Raw genomic sequence first — 21,046 nt, 5'->3', positions numbered from 1 at the left:
TGGTGACTCCTAGCATTACTCTGGGAGTGTTTTCTTAATTATACACCCTGAACTCACAACCCTCACTCCAGCATTCTCCGTGCGTTAAGACTAGATATGGTTTTGGATGATACTGATTTGGTTTCCACTTGATAATGTCCGGAAAAGCTGGCTGGCTTCACCAGCCATATTTGAAATACAACATATATGAACAGTCACTAAAAATCAGCAGGTAGCTAAACATTTTTACTTTTGTCCTTGATGATATCGCCATCATCTCTACTGTTACCTCCTTCTTCACTTCACTTTTTAAGTGCACTCATTCTGTGAAAACACCTTTTTTTAAAAAATAGGGAAAGAAAAATGAATTGATTTGATATTCTTAAAAAATAAAAAAAGACCCAAAATATACAGAACCGTTAATATGAAATTAAAGATCTTCTTTCTCAGTGGAAAAAAATTAAAACCACATTGCTGAAGTCTCTCAACATTTCACTTTTAATTTTTCTAATAGTACATTCTTTAAAAGAAGTTAACAACTTCAATTCCAAATATAAGGATTAAATAATGCAAATGAAAAGCTGTCATTTTCAGTGAAGCTTTGCCTAATTACCCTGGAAAAAAGTATTCCTATGACTGAACTGATGCAAAAATCCCTTAGAAAATCTTCATTTGTTGCCTGTAAAGAGTCTTCTTAAGGTCACTTTTACTAATAGACTGCCCCCTTGTTTCCAGTGAAAGAGTTTTGCTTGGTAATGGCTTGTGGTTCCACAGTGTTTTGTGTATGAAAAGCGTAGACTAAGAGATACTACTGAAGTCGCTCAAATTGTAGATTCTGCCATGAAAGGAAGTACCAACACTGTAACATTTCCCCTTAATCTTCAGCAAGACACATGAAAAAAAAAAAGAACTCAAGTCCCAACTGAATCTTTACTTTGATCACCATTTCCAGTGGCATTCAGAGGCTGCTGTGCGGTCAGACACAGAGCTCCCTCGAGGCCCCCATGTGCTTATGAAGTACCTGCAGGTTCTGAGCGTCGGCCCCAGCCCGGGCCAGGGGTCTGCACACAGAGGCACCTGGTGGCTGCTGGGGCTTCCTCGGGTGAGCCATGGCACGGGAGCCCCTAAGTGCTAAGCTTGCCACGGTCTTCTTCTCTCAGAAGGCAGGGGAAGAAGCAGCGCTCCCAGACAGGACAGAGAAAAGCCTATGAAACAATGCTCTCCAGTCACCAACCAGTTGCCTGTTCAGAGCTGGAATTCACTGCTGGGACAACAGTGCACTCCGATTTGCTTTCATTTTTTCCAGACGCTTCACTAAGTGGCCGTTGCTCACCTCGAGCTCTTCTGTTTTATCCAATGCAGAGCGGAGCTGGGAACAGAGGAAAAAGCAATGAGCTTTGAGGAACTTGTTTCCTCCAAACATAACAGGGTTTTGTGTTACCAAAATTCCAATCCTACTGAAAAATAAAATAACTTGGACCCTGGTCACTCATGATGCCCTTCCTCTGAAACAACTGGACTCCATAGAAGGAACACTCTTGGGGATCCCGATGATTTTCTTTTCTTTTTTTTGAGACAGAGTCTTGCTGTATCACCAGGCTGGAGGGCAGTGGCCCGATTTTGGCTCACTGCAACCTCTGCCTCCCGGGTTCAAGCGATTCCCCTGCCTCAGCCTCCTGGGACTACAGGTGTGTGCCACCACGCTCAGCTAATTTTTTGTATTTCAGTAGAGTGGGGTTTCACCATGTTGGCCAGGCTGGTCTCAGTCTCCTGACCTTGTGATCTGCACACCTTGGCCTCCCAAAGTGCTGGGATTACAGGCATGAGCCACCACACTCAGCGCCCCACGCCTCCCCCCACCCTTTTTTTTTTGAGACAAAGTCTCACTCTGTTGCCCAGGCCAGAGTACAATGGTGTGATCTTGGCTCACTGCAACCCCCGCCTCCTGGGTTCAAACAATTCTCTTGTCTCAGCCTCCCGAGTAGCTGAGACTACAGGTGCACACCACCACACCCAGGTAATTTTTTGTATTTTTAGTAGAGATTGGGTTTCACCATGTTGGTCAGGCTGGTCTTGAATTCCTGACCTCAGATGATCTACCCACCTTGACCTCCCAAAGTGCTGGGATTACAGGCATAAGCCACCACGCCCAGCGGGGATTCCGATGGTTTCACAAAAGGTAAGTGAGGCATGAGGTAAACAACCACAAACAACAAGAGCTGAGCCTGGACTGCATGGAGGAGGTGGTCCCCATAGCTCTGGCAGCCAGAGTCCAAGGCAGGAATGCCTGAGGCCAAGACGGCCACATCTGGGAGCCAGGGCCATGGAGCCTGAGAGTCAGGCAGAAGACAAGCTATAGAAGCCACATTAGCAGGACATCATCTGGCCCCACAGGCAGCACGGCAGAGTGGGGGTGCCCTAAGCTGGGAGAACATGGTTTTGGAGGGTCACAAGAAAAGGGTCTACAGCTTTGCTTTCAACCCAAAACACTCAAGGAAGGTTGTTTGGGTCCTGGGACAGAAGTCCCGCCCCCATCTCACCAGCAGAGGCAGAAGCAAGCCCTTTTTGCAGGAGGTTTCCACAAGTTAAGCCTGGAGTATTCCTACAAATTAAAATCACGCATAAGCTCACAAAACACTAAGGTGACAAACCATTTGAGTGAGAGTCAACAGAAGCAATAAATGACAGAATTAGACCCCCAAAGACTGAACATGTTTCAATCGTCAGATATAGAAAATAGAACAGCTGTGTATGAAATATTTAAAGAATAAGAATACAATTTAAAAAGAGGGCATACATGAACATGCAGCAAGAAACTATCAACAATGAAGATACTTTTTTAAAAAAAAGGTGAACTGGATAATCTTTGCAAAAACTTTAGGCATTACGCAACAGAGAGAGGTAAGGAGATAGAAAATATGAAAAAGAGATGGTTAAAAAATGTGGAGACAATGAGAATTTCTAACATCCTCTGATTAGAGTTCCAGAGGGGAAAGTGGAGAGACTAAAAAAGAGGAATTATTTAAAGAGTTAATGGTTGAATATTTTCCAAAATAAATTTTTAAAAAGACTTCATAGATCCAAGAAACACTATGTATCTCAAGCAGAAAGATTCCAATAAACCACATCTAACAGTAAAACCGTAGAAAATCGAAGACAAAGAACCTAAAAGAAACTACAGAAGAAAAAAAAAAAGGTCCCCTACAAAGGACCCACTGTTAAAACAACAGCTTTTTCAACAGCTCAATGGAAGCCAGCAGATGGTAGCATAATGGCTATAATCATTGAGGAAAATGACCACCACACAGAATTGCATGTCCCTCAACACTACTGTCCAAGAACAAGGATGAAACAAAAAAATGTATAAACAAAAACAGGGAATTCACCACCAAGAAGTCTGCTCTAAAAGAATTTCTACAGTAAGTACTTCAAGGAGGAGGAAAATGATTCTAGTACAGTCTGAGACACTAATATGACAGACATATAAAATGGCCAATATGTAGTTATGTCAAACAAACATGGGCGATATAAAACAGCAAAAACAACAAACAATAGTATTATCTGAGAAGAGGAATTTATGAAGGTCAAAAGTATTTATGTGTGGATGTACATATATACATACACATATACACATATGTGTGAGTGTGTGCATGTCAGGCAGAAGAGTGAAGCTAAGGTGCTCAAAAGTCCTTCTATTTTACAGGAGGGGAGTAAAGATAGTGTTCAATTTTAATTTTTTTTTAAGTCAAATAAGAATACCCAATATGTGATCACTGAAAAGAATAGAAATTGAATATAAAGTTTATATTTGGAGAGAGAAAGAGGACACACAAAAGACAGGACAAATGGTTATCCGCAGTCAGATGGTGAAAACAAGTCCCAATATACCAATAACAATGGACTAAAGGCTCTATTAAGATGGGTGGATCACGAGGTCAGGAGATCGAGACCATCCTGGCTAACACGGTGCAACCCCATCTCTACTAAAAAATACAAAAAAAACGAGCCGGGCGAGGTGGCAAGCACCGGTAGTCCCAGCGACTCGGGAGGCTGAGGCAGGAGAATGGCGTGAACCCGGGAGGCGGAGCTTGCAGTGAGCTGAGATCCGGCCACTGCACTCCAGCCTGGGCAACTGAGCGAGACTCTATCTCAAAAAAAAAAAAAAAAAAGATACGCAGTTTTCAGATTCAATTAAAAACCACCACCACCTAGCTATATGCATCTAAAAGAGATCATCTAAAGCATGACAACACAGGGAAGACTGGAAGCCAAGGGATGGAAAAATCAGAAGTGGACAATATTAACCAAAAGAAAGCTGATGCAGCCACGTGAATACCCGACAAGGTCAACAGCAGCAGGGACCAAAAGGGTCACTACAAAATGACAAAAAGTTTAACTCATCAAGAAGATATCAGAATTTTAAACACCTAGTATCAATAGCCTCAAAATATATAGGAGAAATAGGGAGAATGAGAGAAATCCACCCTGATCTTATGGAAGAGCTTGACAAGTCTCTATCAGCTACTGAGAACTTAAGCAGACAAAAGAAATCAGATCTGAATACACACTTCACAAGTTTGATCAGTGGACGTATACAGAATTTCGCGTCCATAAATCAGAGACTACACATTCTTCCTAAGCAAATTTGAGACATTTAATTTACAAAAGCGAATCATGTATTGGCCATTAAGCAAGTATTGACAAATTTCAAAGACCAGATATAACAGGGACGATGTTCTCTGACCATAGCAAAATTAAGCTAGGAAGTTAAATGGACAGGGCCTGGTGGCTCACGCCTGTAATCCCAGCACTTTGGGAGGCCAAGGCGGATGGATCACCTGAGGTCAGGAGTTCGAGACCAGCCTGGCCAACATGGTGAAACCTTGTCTCTACTAAAAATATAAAAATTAGCTGGGCATGGTGGCAGGCACCTGTAATCCCAGCTACTTGGGAGGCTGAGGCAGGAGAATCGCTTGAACCTGGGAGGTGGAGGTTGCAGTGAGCCAAGATTGTGCCACTGCACTCCAGCTTGGGCAACAGAGTGCGACTCTGTGTCAAAAAAAAAAAAAAAAAAAAAGGAAAAAGAAAAAAAGTTAAATGAAAAAAATTTACATTTTAAAAAAGTAAAGGAGGGGGGTGCCTAAGATGGCCAAATAGGAACAGCTCCAGCTTCCAGCTCCCAGCATGAGCGACACAGAAGACGGGTGATTTCTGCATTTTCAACTGAGGTACCAGGTTCATCTCACTGGGGCGTGTCGGACAGTCTATGTTGGTCAGTGGGAGCAGCCTGACCAGCGAGAGCTGAAGCAGGGCGAGGCATCGCCTCACCTGGGAAGCACAAGGCAGAAGGGAATTCCTTTTCCTAGCCAAGGGAAACTGAGACATACAACACCTGGAAAATCGGCTATGAAGAGAGCAGTGGTTCTCCCAGGACAGAGGCTGAGATCTGAGAACAGACAGACTGCCTGCTCAAGTGGGTCCCTGACCCCTGAGTAGCCTAACTGGGAGACATCCCCCACTAGGTGCAGACCAACACCTCACACCTCACATGGCTGGGAACACCTCTGAGACGAAGTTTCCAGAGCAAGAATCAGACAGCAACACTCGCTGTTCAGCAATATTCTATCTTCTGCAGCCTCCGCTGCTGATACCCAGGCAAACAGGGTCTGGAGTGGACCTCAAGCAAACTCCAACAGACCTGCAGCTGAGGGTCCTGACTGTTAGAAGGAAAACTAACAAACAGAAAGGACACCTACACCAAAACCCCATCAGTACGTCACCATCATCAAAGACCAAAGGCAGATAAAACCATAAAGATGGGGAAAAAGCAGTGCAGAAAAGCTGGAAATTCAAAAAATCAGAGCGCATCTCCCCCTCCAAAGGAATGCAGCTCATCGCCAGCAACGGAACAAAGCTGGAAGGAGAATGACTTTGACGAGTTGAGAGAAGAAGGCTTCAGCTGATCAAACTTCTCAGAGCTAAAAGAGGAACTATGTAAACAGTGCAAAGAAACTAAAAACCTTGAAAAAAGAATAGAAGAATGGATAACTGAATAATCACCGCAGAGAAGACCACAAACGAACTGATAGAGATGAAAACCATGACATGAGAACTACGTGACAAATGCACAAGCTTCAGTAACCGACTCGATCAACTGGAATAAAGACTATCAGTGATTGAAGATCAAATGAATGAAATGAAGCGAGAAGAGAAGTGTAGAGAAAAAAAGAGTAAAAAGAAATGAACAAAGCCTCCAAGAAATATGGGATTATGTGGAAAGACCAAATCTACGTCTGATTGGAGTGCCTGAAAGTGACGGGGAAAATGGAACCAAGTTGGAAAACACTCTGCAGGATATCATCCAGGAGAACTTCCTCAACCTAGTAAGGCAGGCCAACATTCAAGTTCAGGAAATACAGAGAACACCACAAAGATACTCCTCGAGAAGAGCAACTCCAAGACACATAATTGTCAGATTCACTCAAAGTTGAAATGAAGGAAAAAATGTTAAGGGCAGCCAGAGAGAAAGGTCGGGTTACCCACAAAGCGAAGCCCATCAGACTAACAGCAGATCTCTCGGCAGAAACTCTATAAGCCAGAAGAGAGTGGGGGCCAATATTCAACATTCTTAAAGAAAAGAATTTTCAACCCAGAATTTCATATCCAGCCAAACTAAGTTTCGTAAGTGAAGGAGAAATAAAATATTTTACAGACAAGCAAATGCTTAGAGATTTTGTCACCACCAGGCCTGCCCTACAAGAGATCCTGAAGGAAGCACTAAACATGGAAAGGAACAACTGGTCCCAGGCATTGCAAAAACATGCCAAAATGTAAAGACCATCGATGCCAGGAAGAAACTGCATCAACTAACGAGCAAAATAACCAGCTAATATCATAATGACAGGATCAAGTTCACACATAACAATATTAAACTTAAATGTAAATGGACTAAATGGTCCAATTAAAAGACACAGACTGGCAAAATGGATAAAGAGTCAAGACCCATCAGTGTGCTGTATTCAGGAGACCCATCACACATGCAGAGACACACATAGGCTCAAAATAAAGGGATGAAGGAAGATCTACCAAGCAAATGGAAAACAAACAAAAAAAAAAACAGGGGTTGCAATCCTAGTCTCTGATAAAACAGACTTTAAACCATCAAAGATCAAAAGAGACAAAGAAGGCCTTTACATAATGGTAAAGGGATCAATTCATCAGGAAGAGCTAACTATCCTAAATATATATGCACCCAATACAAGAGCACCCAGATTCATAAAGCAAGTCCTTAGAGACTTACAAAGAGACTTAGACTCCCATACAATAATAACGGGAGACTTTAACACCTCACTGTCAACATTAGACAGATCAACGAGACAGAAAGTTAAGAAGGATATCCAGGAATTGAACTCAACTCTGCACCAAGCCGACCTAATAGACATCTACAGAATTATCTACCCCAAAACAACAGAATATACATTCTTCTCAGCACCACATTGCACTTATTCCAAAATTGACCACATAGTTGGAAGTAAAGCACTCCTCAGCAAATGTAAAAGAACAGAAATTAGAACAAACTCTCTCTCAGAGCACAGTGCAATCAAACTAGAACTCAGGACTAAGAAACTCAATCAAAACCGCTCAACTACATTGAAACTGAACAACTTGCTCCTGAATGACTACTGGGTACATAACGAAATGAAGGCAGAAATAAAGATGTTTTTTGAAACCAATGAGAACAAAAATACAACATACCAGAATCTCTGGGGCACATTTAAAGCAGCGTGTAGAGGGAAATTTATAGCACTAAATGCCCACAAGAGAAAGCAGGAAAGATCTAAAATTGACACCCTAACATCACAATTAAAAGAACTAGAGAAGCAAGAGCAAACACATTCAAAAGTTAGCAGAAGGCAAGAAATAACTAAGATCAGAGCAGAACTGAAGGAGATAAAGACACAAAAAACCCTCCCAAAAAAATCAATGAATCCAGGAGCTGGTTTTTTGAAAAGATAAACAAAATTGATAGATCGCTAGCAAGACTAATAAAGAAGAAAAGAGAAGAATCAAATAGATGCAATAAAAAATAATAAAGGGGATATCCCCAACGACCCCAAAGAAATACAAACTACCATCAGAGAATACTATAAACACCTCTATGCAAATAAACTAGAAAACCTAGAAGAAATGGATAATTTCCTGGACACTTACACTCTCCCAAGACTAAACCAGGAAGAAGTTGAATCCCTGAATAGACCAATAGCAGGCTCTGAAATTGAGGCAATAATTAATAGCCTACCAACCAAAAAAAGTCCAGGACCAGACGGATTCACAGCCGAATTCTACCAGAGGTACAAGGAGGAGCTGGTACCATTCCTTCTGAAACTATTCCAATCAATAGAAAAAGAGGGAATCCTCCCTAACTCATTTTATGAGCCCAACATCATCCTGATACCAAAGCCTGGCAGAGACACAACAAAAAAAGAGAATTTTAGACCAATATCCCTGATGAACATCGATGCAAAAATCCTCAATAAAATACTGGCAAACCGAATCCAGCAGCACATCAAAAAGCTTATCCACCATGATCAAGTTGGCTTCATCCCTGGGATGCAAGGCTGGTTCAACAGATGCAAATCAATAAACGTAATCCAGCAAATAAACAGAACCAAAGAAAAAAACCACATTTTTATCTCAATAGATGCAGAAAAGGCCTTTGACAAAATTCAACAGCCCTTCATGCTAAAAACTCTCAATAAATTCGGTATTGATGGAATGTTTCTCAAAATAATAAGAGCTATTTATGACAAACCCACAGCCAATATCATACTGAATGGGCAAAAACTGGAAAAATTCCCTTTGAATTTTTCAATTCAAGACAGGGATGCCCCCTCTCACCACTCCTATTCAACATAGTGTTGGAATTTCTGACTACGGCAATCAGGCAAGAGAAAGAAATAAAGGGTATTCAGTTAGGAAAAGAGGAAGTCAAATTGTCCCTGTTTGCAGATGACATGATTGTATATTTAGAAAACCCCATCATCTCAGCCCAAAATCTCCTTAAGCTGATAAGCAACTTCAGCAGTCTCAGGATACAAAATCAATGTGCAAAAATCACAAGCATTCTTATACACCAGTAACAGACAAACAGAGAGCCAAATCATGAATGAACTCCCATTCACAATAGCTTCAAAGAGAATAAAATACCTAGGAATCCAACTTACAAGATGTAAAGGACCTCTTCAAGGAGAACTACAAACCACTGCTCAGTGAAATAAAAGAGGACACAAAACAAATGGAAGAACATTCCATGCTCATGGATAGGAAGAATCAATATCGTGAAAATGGCCATACTGCCCAAGGTAATTTATAGATTCAATGCCATGCCCATCAAGCTACCAATGACTTTCTTCACAGAATTGGAAAAAACTGCTTTAAAATTCATATGGAACCAAAAAAGAACCTGCATAGCCAAGACAATCCTAAGCCAAAAGAACAAAGCTGGAGGCATCACGCTACCTGACTTCAAACTATACTACAAGGCTACAGTAACCAAAACAGCATGGTACTAGTACCAAAACAGAGATATAGACCAATGGAACAGAACAGAGCCCTCAGAAATAATACCACACATCTACAGCCATCTGATCTTTGACAAACCTGACAAAAACAAGAAATGGGGAAAGGATTCCCTATTTAATAAATGGTGCTGGGAAAACTGGCTAGCCATATGTAGAAAGCTGAAACTGGATTCCTTCCTTATACCATATGCAAAAATTAATTCAAGATGGATTAGAGACTTAAATGTTAGACCTGAAACCATAAAAACCCCAGAAGAAAACCTAGGTAATACCATTCAGGACACAGGCATGGGCAAGGACGTCATATCTAAAACACCAAAAGCAAAGGCAACAAAAGCCAAAATTGACAAATGGGATCTAATTAAACTAAAGAGCTTCTGCACAGCAAAGAAACTACCATCAGAGTGAACAGGCAACCTACAGAATGGGAGAAAATTTTTGCAATCTACTCATCTGACAAAGGGCTAATATCCAGAACCTACAAAGAAATCAAACAAATTTACAAGAAACAAACAAACAACCCCATCAAAAAGTGGGCAAAGGATATGAACAGACACTTCTCAAAAGAAGATATTCATACAGCCAACAGACACATGAAAAAACGCTCATCATCACTCGCCGTCAGAGAAATGAAAATCAAAACCACAATGAGATACCATGCCACACCAGCCAGAATGGCAATCATTAAAAAGTCAGGAAACAACAGGTGCTGGAGAGGATGTGGAGAAATAGGAACACTTTTACACTGTTGGTGGGACTGTAAACTAGTTCAACCATTGTGGAAAACAGTGTGGCGATTCCTCAAGGATCTAGAACTAGAAATACCATTTGACCCAGCCATCCATTACTGGGTATATACCCAAAGGATTATAAATCATGCTGCTATAAAGACACATGCACATGTATGTTTATTGCGGCACTATTCACAATAGCAAAGACTTGGAATCAACCTAAACGTCCATCAGTGACAGACTGGATTAAGAAAATGTGGCACATATACACCATGGAATACTATGTAGCCATAAAAAAGGATGAGTTCGTGTCCTTTGTAGGGACATGGATGCAGCTGGAAACCATCATTCTCAGCAAACTATCACAAGAACAGAAAACCAAACACTGCATTTTCTCACTCATAGGTGGGAATTGAACAATGAGATCATTTGGACACAGGAAGGGGAACATCATACACCAGGGCCTATTGTGGGGGAGGGGGGAGGGATAGCATTAGGAGATATACCTAATGTAAATGATGAGTTAATGGGTGCAGCACACCAACATGGCACACGTATACATATGTAACAAACCTGCACGTTGTGCACATGTACCCTAGAACTTAAAGTATATATAAAAAAAAGTAACTCACTCCTGGGTTAAAACCATAAATCATAATGGCAATGTGAAACACTGCTAACTGAAACAGTCTACATCAACACATATGGGCTGCAGCAAGAGTGGCACATTGAGGGGTGCACCAGGGAAGCAGAAGGAACATCTGGAGCGTGGGAAGGGCACAGGAGCCGCCACTGGGTCCCACTCATGTGGACAGATGCACGAGCTAAACTGCGGGTGAAGAACCGACTCCCAGGATCTTCAGGAAAATGATTTTCTAGAATAGGCAAAGGGTCAGTATTACCATCCAAGAACAAGGCTGAAACAAAAACAGGTATAAACAAAAATGGAATTTACCACCAAGAAGTCTGCTCTAAAAGAACCTTTACAGTATGTACTTCAGGGAGGACGAAAATGATTCTAGTACAGTCTGAGACACTAGCCGGAAAGACATATAAAATGGCCAAAATGTAGCTATGTCAAACAAACATGGGTGATGAAAAACAATAACACAATTGTATTATCTGATAAGTGGGATTTAAGAAGGTCAAAAGTATTTATGTGTGTATGTACATGTATATATACACATATACATGTATGTGTGAGGGTGTGCACGTCAGGCTCCAAGAAGGGGAGGGCCCGAGGCTCTGATAGCATTTTCAAGGGGTTGCACACTTTGCTGGTGAGGGGCTAAGAACTGAGGTGGCATGGAGGGGCATGTGGGTGAAAAATGATTTTTAAAGAGGAGAGAAGGCCAGGCGTGGTGGCTCATGCTTATAATCCCAGCACTTTGGGAGGCCAAGGCAGGGGCCAACATGGAGAAACCCTATCTCTACAAAAACGGCCAGCCTGGCCAACATGGAGAACCCCTATCTCTACAAAAATATAAAAATTAGCCAGGCATGATGGTGGGTGCCTGTAATCCCAGCTACTCGGAAGGGTGAGGTGGGAGGCAGAGTTTGCAGTCAGCCGAGATGGTGCCATTGCACTCCAGCCTGAGCAACAGAGTCAGACTCTGTCTCAAAATAAAATAAAATAAAGTAAATTTAAAAAACAATAAATAAATAAATAAAATAAAGAGGAGAGAAATGGCATCTTTGGTTTCTCCTCCATAGTCCCTTTCCTATAGTTTAAATACAAAAGGAGTGATTCTTTCCTTTTTTTTTTGTTTTTTTTTGAAACAGGGTCTCACTCTGTCACCCCAGGCTGGAATGCAGTGGCACGCTCATGGGTCAAAGCAGCCTTCACCTCCCAGGCTCAAGGAATCCTCCTGCCTCAGCCTCCCAAGTAGCTAAGACTATAGGCACAGGCTACCACACCCGGCTAATTTGTTTTTTTTGCACTTTATGTAGAGACAGGGTTTCACTATGTTGCCCACGCTGGTCTTGAACTCCTGAGCTCAAGTGATTTGCTCACCTCGGCCTCCCAAAGTGCTAGGATTACAGGCGTGAGCGATCGCGCCCAGCCTGAGTGATCCTATTGAAACATAAATCAACATAAGCCCCTCCTTTGCTTAAAACTCTGCAGTAGCTCCCACTTTACTCACAGGAGGAGCCCAAGTCCTGTCCATGGCCTCCACGGCCCTGCCTCATGGGCTGGGGTGCTCCGACTGCTCCCTCTGCCCCCTCACCCCCTGCTCACCGCTCTGACTGTTCCTTGACAAAGGCAGTGCCTTGCCCCAAGCTCCCCTGCACGTGCTGATCCTTTGCGTGGAAGGCTTTCTCCGAGGTCCGCCTGGCTCACTCCCTGGGCTGTTCAGTCCTGTTCTTATATGCCACAAGAAGGAAAGTCTTCCTTGGCTACCTACCTAGAACTGCCCTGGCCTGGGCCATTCTGCACCCCAGCCCCTCTGCTGCCTGTGGTCACTTTTATTGACCTCCCTGTTCCAGAGCGTAGGCTCTATGGAGGCAGAGACTTCTTTCTGTCAAGGTCACAGCTGCATCTCCAGCACCTGAACCCATGCTCGGCATGCAATGGATGCTGTAAATATCTGTTGAACGAACAACTTTGCCAAGTGTCTTCAGTAAGGTAAAATATGTGTTTTAATTGGGAAGCATGGTAATTTGGGAGTGTGACCAGCAGGTGGAGTGACAGCAGCTCAGTTTCTCAAGGGCACTTTCCACAGGGTGACCTGAGGCAGCTGTGGCCTGGCCCTGGTGCCACACCCAGCTCTTGGCCACAGCAGGCCCATGGGCTCCTGGTTCCTCTACCTGGGCTCATTCTGCATGACACAAAAAATATGCGGAGCATAAGAGGCCTGGCTACTCCTTTATCTCATTACCTTGATGTTTATGGACAAGACCTATAGGAGATGCTCAAAACTGACAGGTCAACTAGTTGATGCCAACAAGGGTCTGGCCTTAAGCACTAACTGGCTGAGTCATGCCTTCCTTTATTAAGACGCCAGACTGCAGAGTGGTGTGGGATGATCTGACAATGACCAGCCCAGGGGCAGATGTCACAGTAGTAAATCCTCCCTGTACTGTTCCCACTAGAGAAATACTTGCAGCCATTCTCTTCCTAGAAATTGCCTAGGAAATTTACCTCTCTTTGGAGTTTCCGTTTTTCCGCCTTAAGTTCATCCTCTATTTTTTCTGCATTTTCAGCCGCTGATTTGTAACGTGATACTTGACTTTCTAACCTTATTACCTAAAAGGTAGAAAAAAACCGTATGTATAAATTGATAGGCCTGTTTTCTTTCTTCAGTTTCTTTACTTTGATATCAAAGGGTGTGATTTAATAAAATGGGAGAATACACCATGTATATACTTATAACATTTTGGACTATGGTGTGGGTTTGAGCCAAGCAAGCTATTATTAGTTCTTATTTCTGGGCGACCCCGTGTTGACACGATGGGGACCCATTTCCTCTGACCCCGTCCACCAGGGTCGTTTCCGCAGTGCTGGCGCCTTGCTGCCTGCTGCTTCTCCCACTGTGTGGGGCTGCTCTGTTGGAAACAGAACAGTATGTCCAGGCAGAATGGTACTGGTAAGGGATGGGTTCCACCAGGACCTCAGCTCCAGTCTAATCTCCTGGGGTGGTGGGGGTGGGAGGAGGAAAGGACAGGGTGAGGAGTGAAAGGAGGAGGCTTAGGCATGGCATTCCCCAGCCAAGATTCTGAGATGACAGACCGCAGCAGCGCAGGCCTGCCGGACACCTTCATTCTGCTGCAATCAAAAGCACGCATCATCTCTACAGGAGCTGTTCTCATTTTTGTTTCTATAAACATCCCACAAAGTTCCAGCCAAGCATACCCTGTTTTTTTTCCTCTCTTTCTAGCTAGAAAAAAATTGCCCCAGGGCCCAGTGTGCTAGAGGCAGGAGTGCCCTGTGTCTAGACACCAGGGAGAGCTGGCCTTGCTGCAAGAGACAGGCTAAAAGCCCAGGCAAGAGGGATGTCCCAGATGATGTGGTTTGTTAGTTAGCTAAATTATTTATTTATTTATTTTATTTTTGAGACAGAGGCTCGCTCTGTTGCCCAGGCTGCAGTCCAGTGGTGTGATCTCAGCTCACTGCAACCTCAGACACCCCAGTTCAAGCAATTCTCCTGCTTCAGCGTCCTGAGTAGCTGAGATTACGGGTGCCTGCCACCATGCCCAGCTCATTTTTGTATTTTTAGTTACAGATGGGGTTGGCCAGGCTGGTCTCAAACTCCTGACCTTCATTGATCCACCCATCTCAGCCTCCCAAAGTGCTGGAATTACAGGCGTGAGCCACTGCGCCTGGCCAATTAACTACATTATTTTTAAAGAACAAAATTTTAAAACACTCCCAAGCCACATTAGCTATTTTCTACAACTAACTGTTGTTGATAAAGGATTAGTATCTACTATAACAACTTAAATTCTAAGAATTCTTTCCTTCCTACTTGTTCTCTGTAAGAAACGGATGGAAAGACTTGCTGTCCTAACTTATCCCTCTCAGGACATTTTTTGGTTCTAAAAATCTTGGCTTTTTTTGGTCCTCAGCCTTTCAGGGCTATTTCTAGCAAGTAAAACTCCAGTCAATCATCAGTTCTGCCCGTTGTTGCTTACACGTACATTTTGTTCTAATGCAGTTATCTCTTGCTCAGATTTTGCAAGTTTAAATTTGAGGTCGCTGATCTGTCTGTTGGCATCCCCTAAAGGTTGAAAGAGAAGGAAAATCTGTTAAGCTCTTGGGCTTTTCAAATATTAAAACAATAGCTACTGGGAACCAAGCCCTTACTTTGTAATCATCTTGCAAATCTGTTAGTTCTGGCCCTGCCTCCACAACCTCCCAGAGCTGAGAGTAGAGGGCACTCTCTCCCCATGAACCCAGGCTGGGAAAGTGCCTTCCGCCCCTGTGCCTGGGGCAGCAGACCCCACATAAGAGAGTGCCTATGAGTAAAGAAAACAAAGAAATGGTGGGGGGGTAGGGAAAAGGGGGGAGAGAGACTGGGCATAATTTTATCTTCCTTAAGACTGTTTCTAGTTTATTGGCATTAAAAAAGCCTTTCTTTTTTTTTTTTCATATAATCAACAGATCAAAAGATGGCTGTATCCAGCAAAGTAAATGTGGTTTCCATCAGCACAACATGTGGTGGTATCTTGGTGCACATTTTTGGGCACCTGTTCTATTTCATAGGCTCAGAGAGAAACAGCATTGTTCTGTCCACCTACCCATCCTTATGCTTCTATTTTCAAGGGCTTTTGTGGGGATGAGAGGGAATGAGGGCATTCTTTGCCATGACAGTTTTCTCTGCCAGCACAAGTATACTAAAGCGGCACATATGAAAGCATTTACTTCTACACAAGAATTGACATTTACTTTGTAGGTCCATTACATGCATGTCTGTCCCGTTTTCCAAGACATCATCTTCAGATCGAAGATTGTCTAGTTTGCCAATCTTCTGTCTCTCGTCCAGCTGCCCTTTGAGTTTCTTAATCTGAAAACACCCGCCAGTAAAATATGTTAATTTCTCTATTCTGAGTGAAACCAAAAAGCTGAAGTTAGAGCCCATCAGAAAGGAAGCAGCATGTCAACTGACAGAAGGAACTTTCTGTCCATCAGTACTCTTCTCAGAAATACAATTCAATGTACAATGAATGAAAAATGAATTACACTGTAACTCTGGGAGAAAAGTCATTTCTAAAGTGAAATTCTTCTAGGACTCAGGAGGAGACTGTACATGAAATACCTGCAATGTTTAAGACTCAGTGAGTCACCGTGCTATTCACTTTCTCTTTATTTACTAAGAAACCAGAAAGGGCCACTTGGAGCCTTCTGGGCTCCGATATATTGTAATTAGGTCCCCCAAAAGTCGAGTGCTTTCTCAGAGTCCAGGCAAGCTGCAGGTGTGTTCAGAGGCGGTTTGCCAGCTTTCAGGGAGGTGGCCTCTAGCTAGCTTTCCCTTCTCTAAGCAAGACAGAATCATGTCCAGTCGTCCTTTGGTATCTGTGGGAGATTGGTTCCAGGATCCCCTCAGACACCAAAATCTGTGGATGCTCAAGTCCCTGATGTAAAATGGTGCAGTATCTGCAGAAACCTACATGAATCCTCCCGTACACTTTAAATCACCTCTAGATTCCTTTTAACACCCAATACAACGCCTACAACTCACTTCATTTGCGTGGATTCAGTGCAGGACTCCGTGCAGGGCAAATTCAAGTTTTGCTTTTTGGAACTTTGTGGAATTTATAGTTTTGTATGTGTGTGTTTTTTTATATTTCAATCTGTGTTGGTTGAATCCATGGATATGGAACCCATGGATGTGGAGGGCTGACCATATACTTGGAATTGCAGTTAACAGTCAATGACTACAGAACTTTCTGGCATCTAGTTGGTGGGGTCTCCGGGGGCTTTTCATGTTTAACTTTAAATTTATGAAAATTGTTGCAGGTGATCACCTGCCTTCCTACTCCACACACCAAGCATAGGAGACCCCTAATTAAAAACAAACCAAAAGTGCATGCTGCTTTAAGGAAGTAAGTATAGAACTCATGAACGCATATTTTCAAAAGATCACAGGAACTTCAGGAGAATCTTCCTACCATCTTTAGTGCTTTCTCCAATTTTCGGAGAATCTTCAACAGAATGGTAGAAAGTAAGGCAAATATATTTGATTAGGCTTATGAGGAGAAATTAGAGGAAAGTGGTTGTAGAGTGATGTAATCACTATCCTGCATATGAAAAGATCCAAAATAGGACAACTGTTCAGGATTTCTTTGTTTTTGAGATGGAGTCTTGCTCTGTCACCCAGCCTGAAGTGCAGCGGTGCAGTCTTGGCTCACTGCAACCTCTGCTTCCTGTGTTCAAGCGATTCTCCTGCCTCAGCCTCCCGAGTAGCTGGGATTACGGGTGCCCACCATCACGCGCGGCTACTTTTTGTATTTTTAGTAGAGATGGGGTTTCACCATGTTGGCAGGCTGCTCTTGACCTCCTGACCTCAAGTGATCCACCTGCCTCGGCCTCCCAAAGTGCTAGGATTAGAGGTGTGAGCCACTGCACCTGGCCCGCTACTTCTTGAGGTAGGAGACAGCAATGAAGATAAACATGGTTAAAACAATTTTGTTGAGCTGTAACAAAGAAATACCTGTGAGAGAGGGGTGCTGCTCACCAAGAGTACAAACCTGACTTTTATGGACAAACAACCCATATGGACAAGGGAAGTGCTATTTGGAATGACTCAGTAATGCCCTTGCCTCTCAATGGTTAATCATTAATATTATTAATGATTGATATTTATATTTATTTTAAGTAGCAATTCAGTAAAATGTACCAAATTCAGTTCCATGGCTTTGGGCCTTTGAGACATCCTCATTAAACCTCGTGTGACTCAGGATGTTCTCTTTGGATGAAAATATTAACTCTGATGTTCTATTTGGATAACAATCTTAAGAACACCAGTTGGCTTAATAATGACTTTCAGGCATGATTAACTTAGGGGTTTTCTGAGTAAGCAAGAAGGAAGGATGGGCAGGTGGTTTCAGGTGCCCTGTTCAAGAACCGGTAAAGTAATAAAAAGATTGTTACCTGTTCCAATAAGCATTCCCGTTCATCAACCAGCTTTTTCAACCTAATATCTAAAGAAATCAGAAAGACACAGGTTTAGGTGAATCCGTGTGCCGCGCCTTTCAGCACATTGCTAAACTGAAGAATGATCGTTCAGGTTAGTGAAATGAATGATGGAAGTAGTTATACACGTACCACGGTGAATGAGGCCACAGACAGGACGGGGGAAGAATTCAGCCAAGGGGGGTTGGGTCAACCTCCCAGAACATGCTTCACGTCAGGAGCAGCATCCGGCTGCATGCAAACAGGCTGCTAATCTTCTACCTTAGGTTAGCATGCAAGAACGCTAGGGCCAAACCGCGCTGCAACACAAGATCTCACAGGCTTCATGGTTTAACATCATGAGCAATGTACAGACACCGAGAATCCCAGTTCAATAGCACCAACATTTTGAACAGCCTTGCCTTTCCGAGTTTACATCCCAGATTTCTTTATCTTTCTAATGTCTGTCATAGACTCATCGATGTCAGTGCTGTGACTATCTGTTTACAACCCTAAGTCCACTAACACCTCTGCTAACCCAGTTATCAAAGGTGTTATTCTTTTGAGGAAGAAGGCAGCAATGGTTTAAGTGTCTGTAATTCCTCCCACCCCCGATATATAAAGATGCATAAATGTTAAGTGTCTATAAATTACCCAAACATCTCTCTGAAGGAGGGTCAAGTACTACAGTCTTCGGACTGGGTGGGGGAAACCACAGCTTGGGGAGGGTTTAGAGGTTTGGGCAAAATCCCACACTAGTGTAAAGGCACAGTCAGAATGCTGGAGTGATGACAGTGATAATGTATGCTGCACACTCACTCTGACACAGGTACAGTTCTAGCAGCTTTGACATCATTAGCTTGTTTCAGCTCTGGAAGCCCTATGGGTGGGCTTCATTACGCCTCCTTCGATAGATGAGGCTCAGAGGTCTAGAACCACTAAGCAATTTTCTTAAGGCCTTGCAGCCCAACCACAGGAACATGCCCCTAATGGGCACCCACTATTTTTCCAGATCTAAACTCACACCTCTGAGTCAGACCCTGACTCAAAGCTCTTAGCCCACTGGGATGCTGCTCTCACGTGGTCTACCTCTAGATTCTTCGCAGAATGAAAAACCAACCTTGATTAGCCATGTGAAAAGAAAATAATTCATATAAAATGCATCTTCATTTTCATTTAAAAAATCATCTAGCCACATGCTAATCCAAGTTACATTTTTCTCTAATTATGTTTTCCGAAGATCCTAAGTTGTTGTTTTGAAAGGCACAGTAAAACACCAGATAATATTAAGCACAATATAAATTAAATTTATCATCCTTTTGAGTTCTATTTTAATTTATAGTCAAATTACTTCTGACAGATGTTTTACTCTTTCCCTCCCGTAACCCACCCAACACTGAAAAAAAACATTTTTGCAGTTATAAACCTGATTCTTTTGTCCAGTATCACTATTCATTTTCTTACATGTTTTAATACTCCTACATACAAAAACTACAGGCATCATAAGAAACACTGAATATATCAGAATGTGATCTTGAAGCTCAAGTATCTATAGTAAATTATTGTTTTCTTCTAGAAAACTTCAAATATTCTAGATAAGCACTAGAAAGTAACTGTTAAAATGTAATAAGAGCGCAAGAAAAATCGATATAGGTAAACTGACATTGAGTTGTATAGTGAGAATATTAAAAATAGAGAGAGAAGAAACTTTCAAGGAAGAGAAATTTTAAAGGAGGCTTGGAGAAGAAAACAAGAACGAAAGAGTTTGAAGAAAACAGAAAAAGAAATGAAGCAAAATAATTTGACATGAAGAAAATAAGAGTACTAGTTTTCATAGCGTTAAAAACCACCACGTCTAATTTGTTGAATAAATAGTGGCACATCACTGGTAGACTTATAATGTCTGTATAATTGGGAAATTTTTCCCTGTATGAGCCACCAGTCGTTCACATGTTGAAAAATATTTAAGAGAGGCAGTAGATAGGGACAAAGAGAACAGAAGGATTTTCTTCTTGAAAGACAAAGTTTTCTCCATGTACAACTATCACACTGAACAAGTACATATTCTGAACATAATACATGCACACACAGACACCCCTCCCTTTCCCTTAGGGGCCCAGACGTCTGGAACAAATCTTACTGTTGTGTTCCCTTGGCGGGTGGCCATGGGTGGCATGCTGTACAGGGTTAGGGGGTGGTCTCCCAGAAAGGGAGTCTATCAACAGAAAACAGGAACCCCAAACCATCTAAACTCCCCAGAATTAGCATTCAGGGTCCTAGTGATAGTGGAAACTTAAGTGTCAGGTCATCAGGCCTTCTGTTAACTGCAAGTATTAAAAACTATGGAAAGTGACCAAGGTCACACATCTCTTTTAAGGTCATTCTTGAAAACTGTTTAAAAACTTGATTGCTGTCCAACCTTTGTATAACCACCTATAATTCAAAATCCATCTTCCTCTGTATTTTTGACAGACACCCATAATTATACTTAATTATACTTTTGAAGGAAGATTTACATTTATATATGGGAGCTATGTTCGGGTTTGGGACTGAAAAATATCCATGCTTTTTGATTTCAGGTGTCAGTAACCAATGTTTTTCTCTATTCTGTATGATAGTGAAACCCCAGTGGTCTAAGTTCCTCTGGGGATATGGCTGGAAGGCAACCTTTCGATTCTTTTCTGAGTTTGAATCTTTTGACGCCAAAATCTTTCTAAATTGCCCTATATATTTCTATACCTTCTTACATGGAGTATAGCTAAGTCAACTTTCTCTTTCTTTTCTTTCATTTTTTTCGAGACAGGGTTTCACTCCATTGCCCAGGCTGGAGTGCAGCGGTGTGATCACAACTCACTGCAGCCTCGACCTCCCAGGCTCAGATGTTTCTCCCACCTCTGCCTCCTAAGCAGCTGGGAATACATGTGCATGCCACCAGGCCTGGCTAATTGTGTATTTTTTTTGTAGAGATGGACTTTCACCATGTTGCCCAGGCTGGGCTTGAACTCCTGGGCTCAAGTGATCCACCTACCTCGGCCTCCCAAAGTGCTGGGATTATAGGCATGAGCCAATGTGCCCAGCCTCAACCATTTCTTGGTAAGTTAAGAGCCTTCACAGTAATATCAATTACTGGGCTTGGCTATAAA

General features: G+C 42.5%; 1 protein-coding gene across 3 annotated transcripts in view; it reads right to left on the bottom strand.

Moving 5' to 3' along the window:
• Positions 1 to 459: 459 nt before the first annotated feature.
• Positions 460 to 21,046, bottom strand: part of LRRFIP1 (LRR binding FLII interacting protein 1) — a 167,689-nt gene continuing 147,102 nt past the window's right edge. For all 3 annotated transcript variants that reach the window (XM_073020188.1, XM_073020187.1, XM_007966809.3), the window contains 5 exons: positions 17,883 to 17,932; positions 15,678 to 15,795; positions 14,930 to 15,009; positions 13,434 to 13,538; positions 460 to 1,348 (listed from right to left, as the gene is read on the bottom strand). In XM_073020188.1, the coding sequence (XP_072876289.1) occupies positions 1,238 to 1,348; positions 13,434 to 13,538; positions 14,930 to 15,009; positions 15,678 to 15,795; positions 17,883 to 17,932 (464 nt within the window). In that variant the 3' untranslated portion in view covers positions 460 to 1,237. The remainder of the gene's footprint in view (positions 1,349 to 13,433; positions 13,539 to 14,929; positions 15,010 to 15,677; positions 15,796 to 17,882; positions 17,933 to 21,046) is intronic.

This window comes from Chlorocebus sabaeus, chromosome 10 (genome assembly GCF_047675955.1).
Source record: "Chlorocebus sabaeus isolate Y175 chromosome 10, mChlSab1.0.hap1, whole genome shotgun sequence".
NCBI lineage: Eukaryota > Metazoa > Chordata > Mammalia > Primates > Cercopithecidae > Chlorocebus > Chlorocebus sabaeus.
Note: the sequence above shows the minus strand (reverse complement) of the source record. Positions and strands in the feature narration are given on the sequence as shown.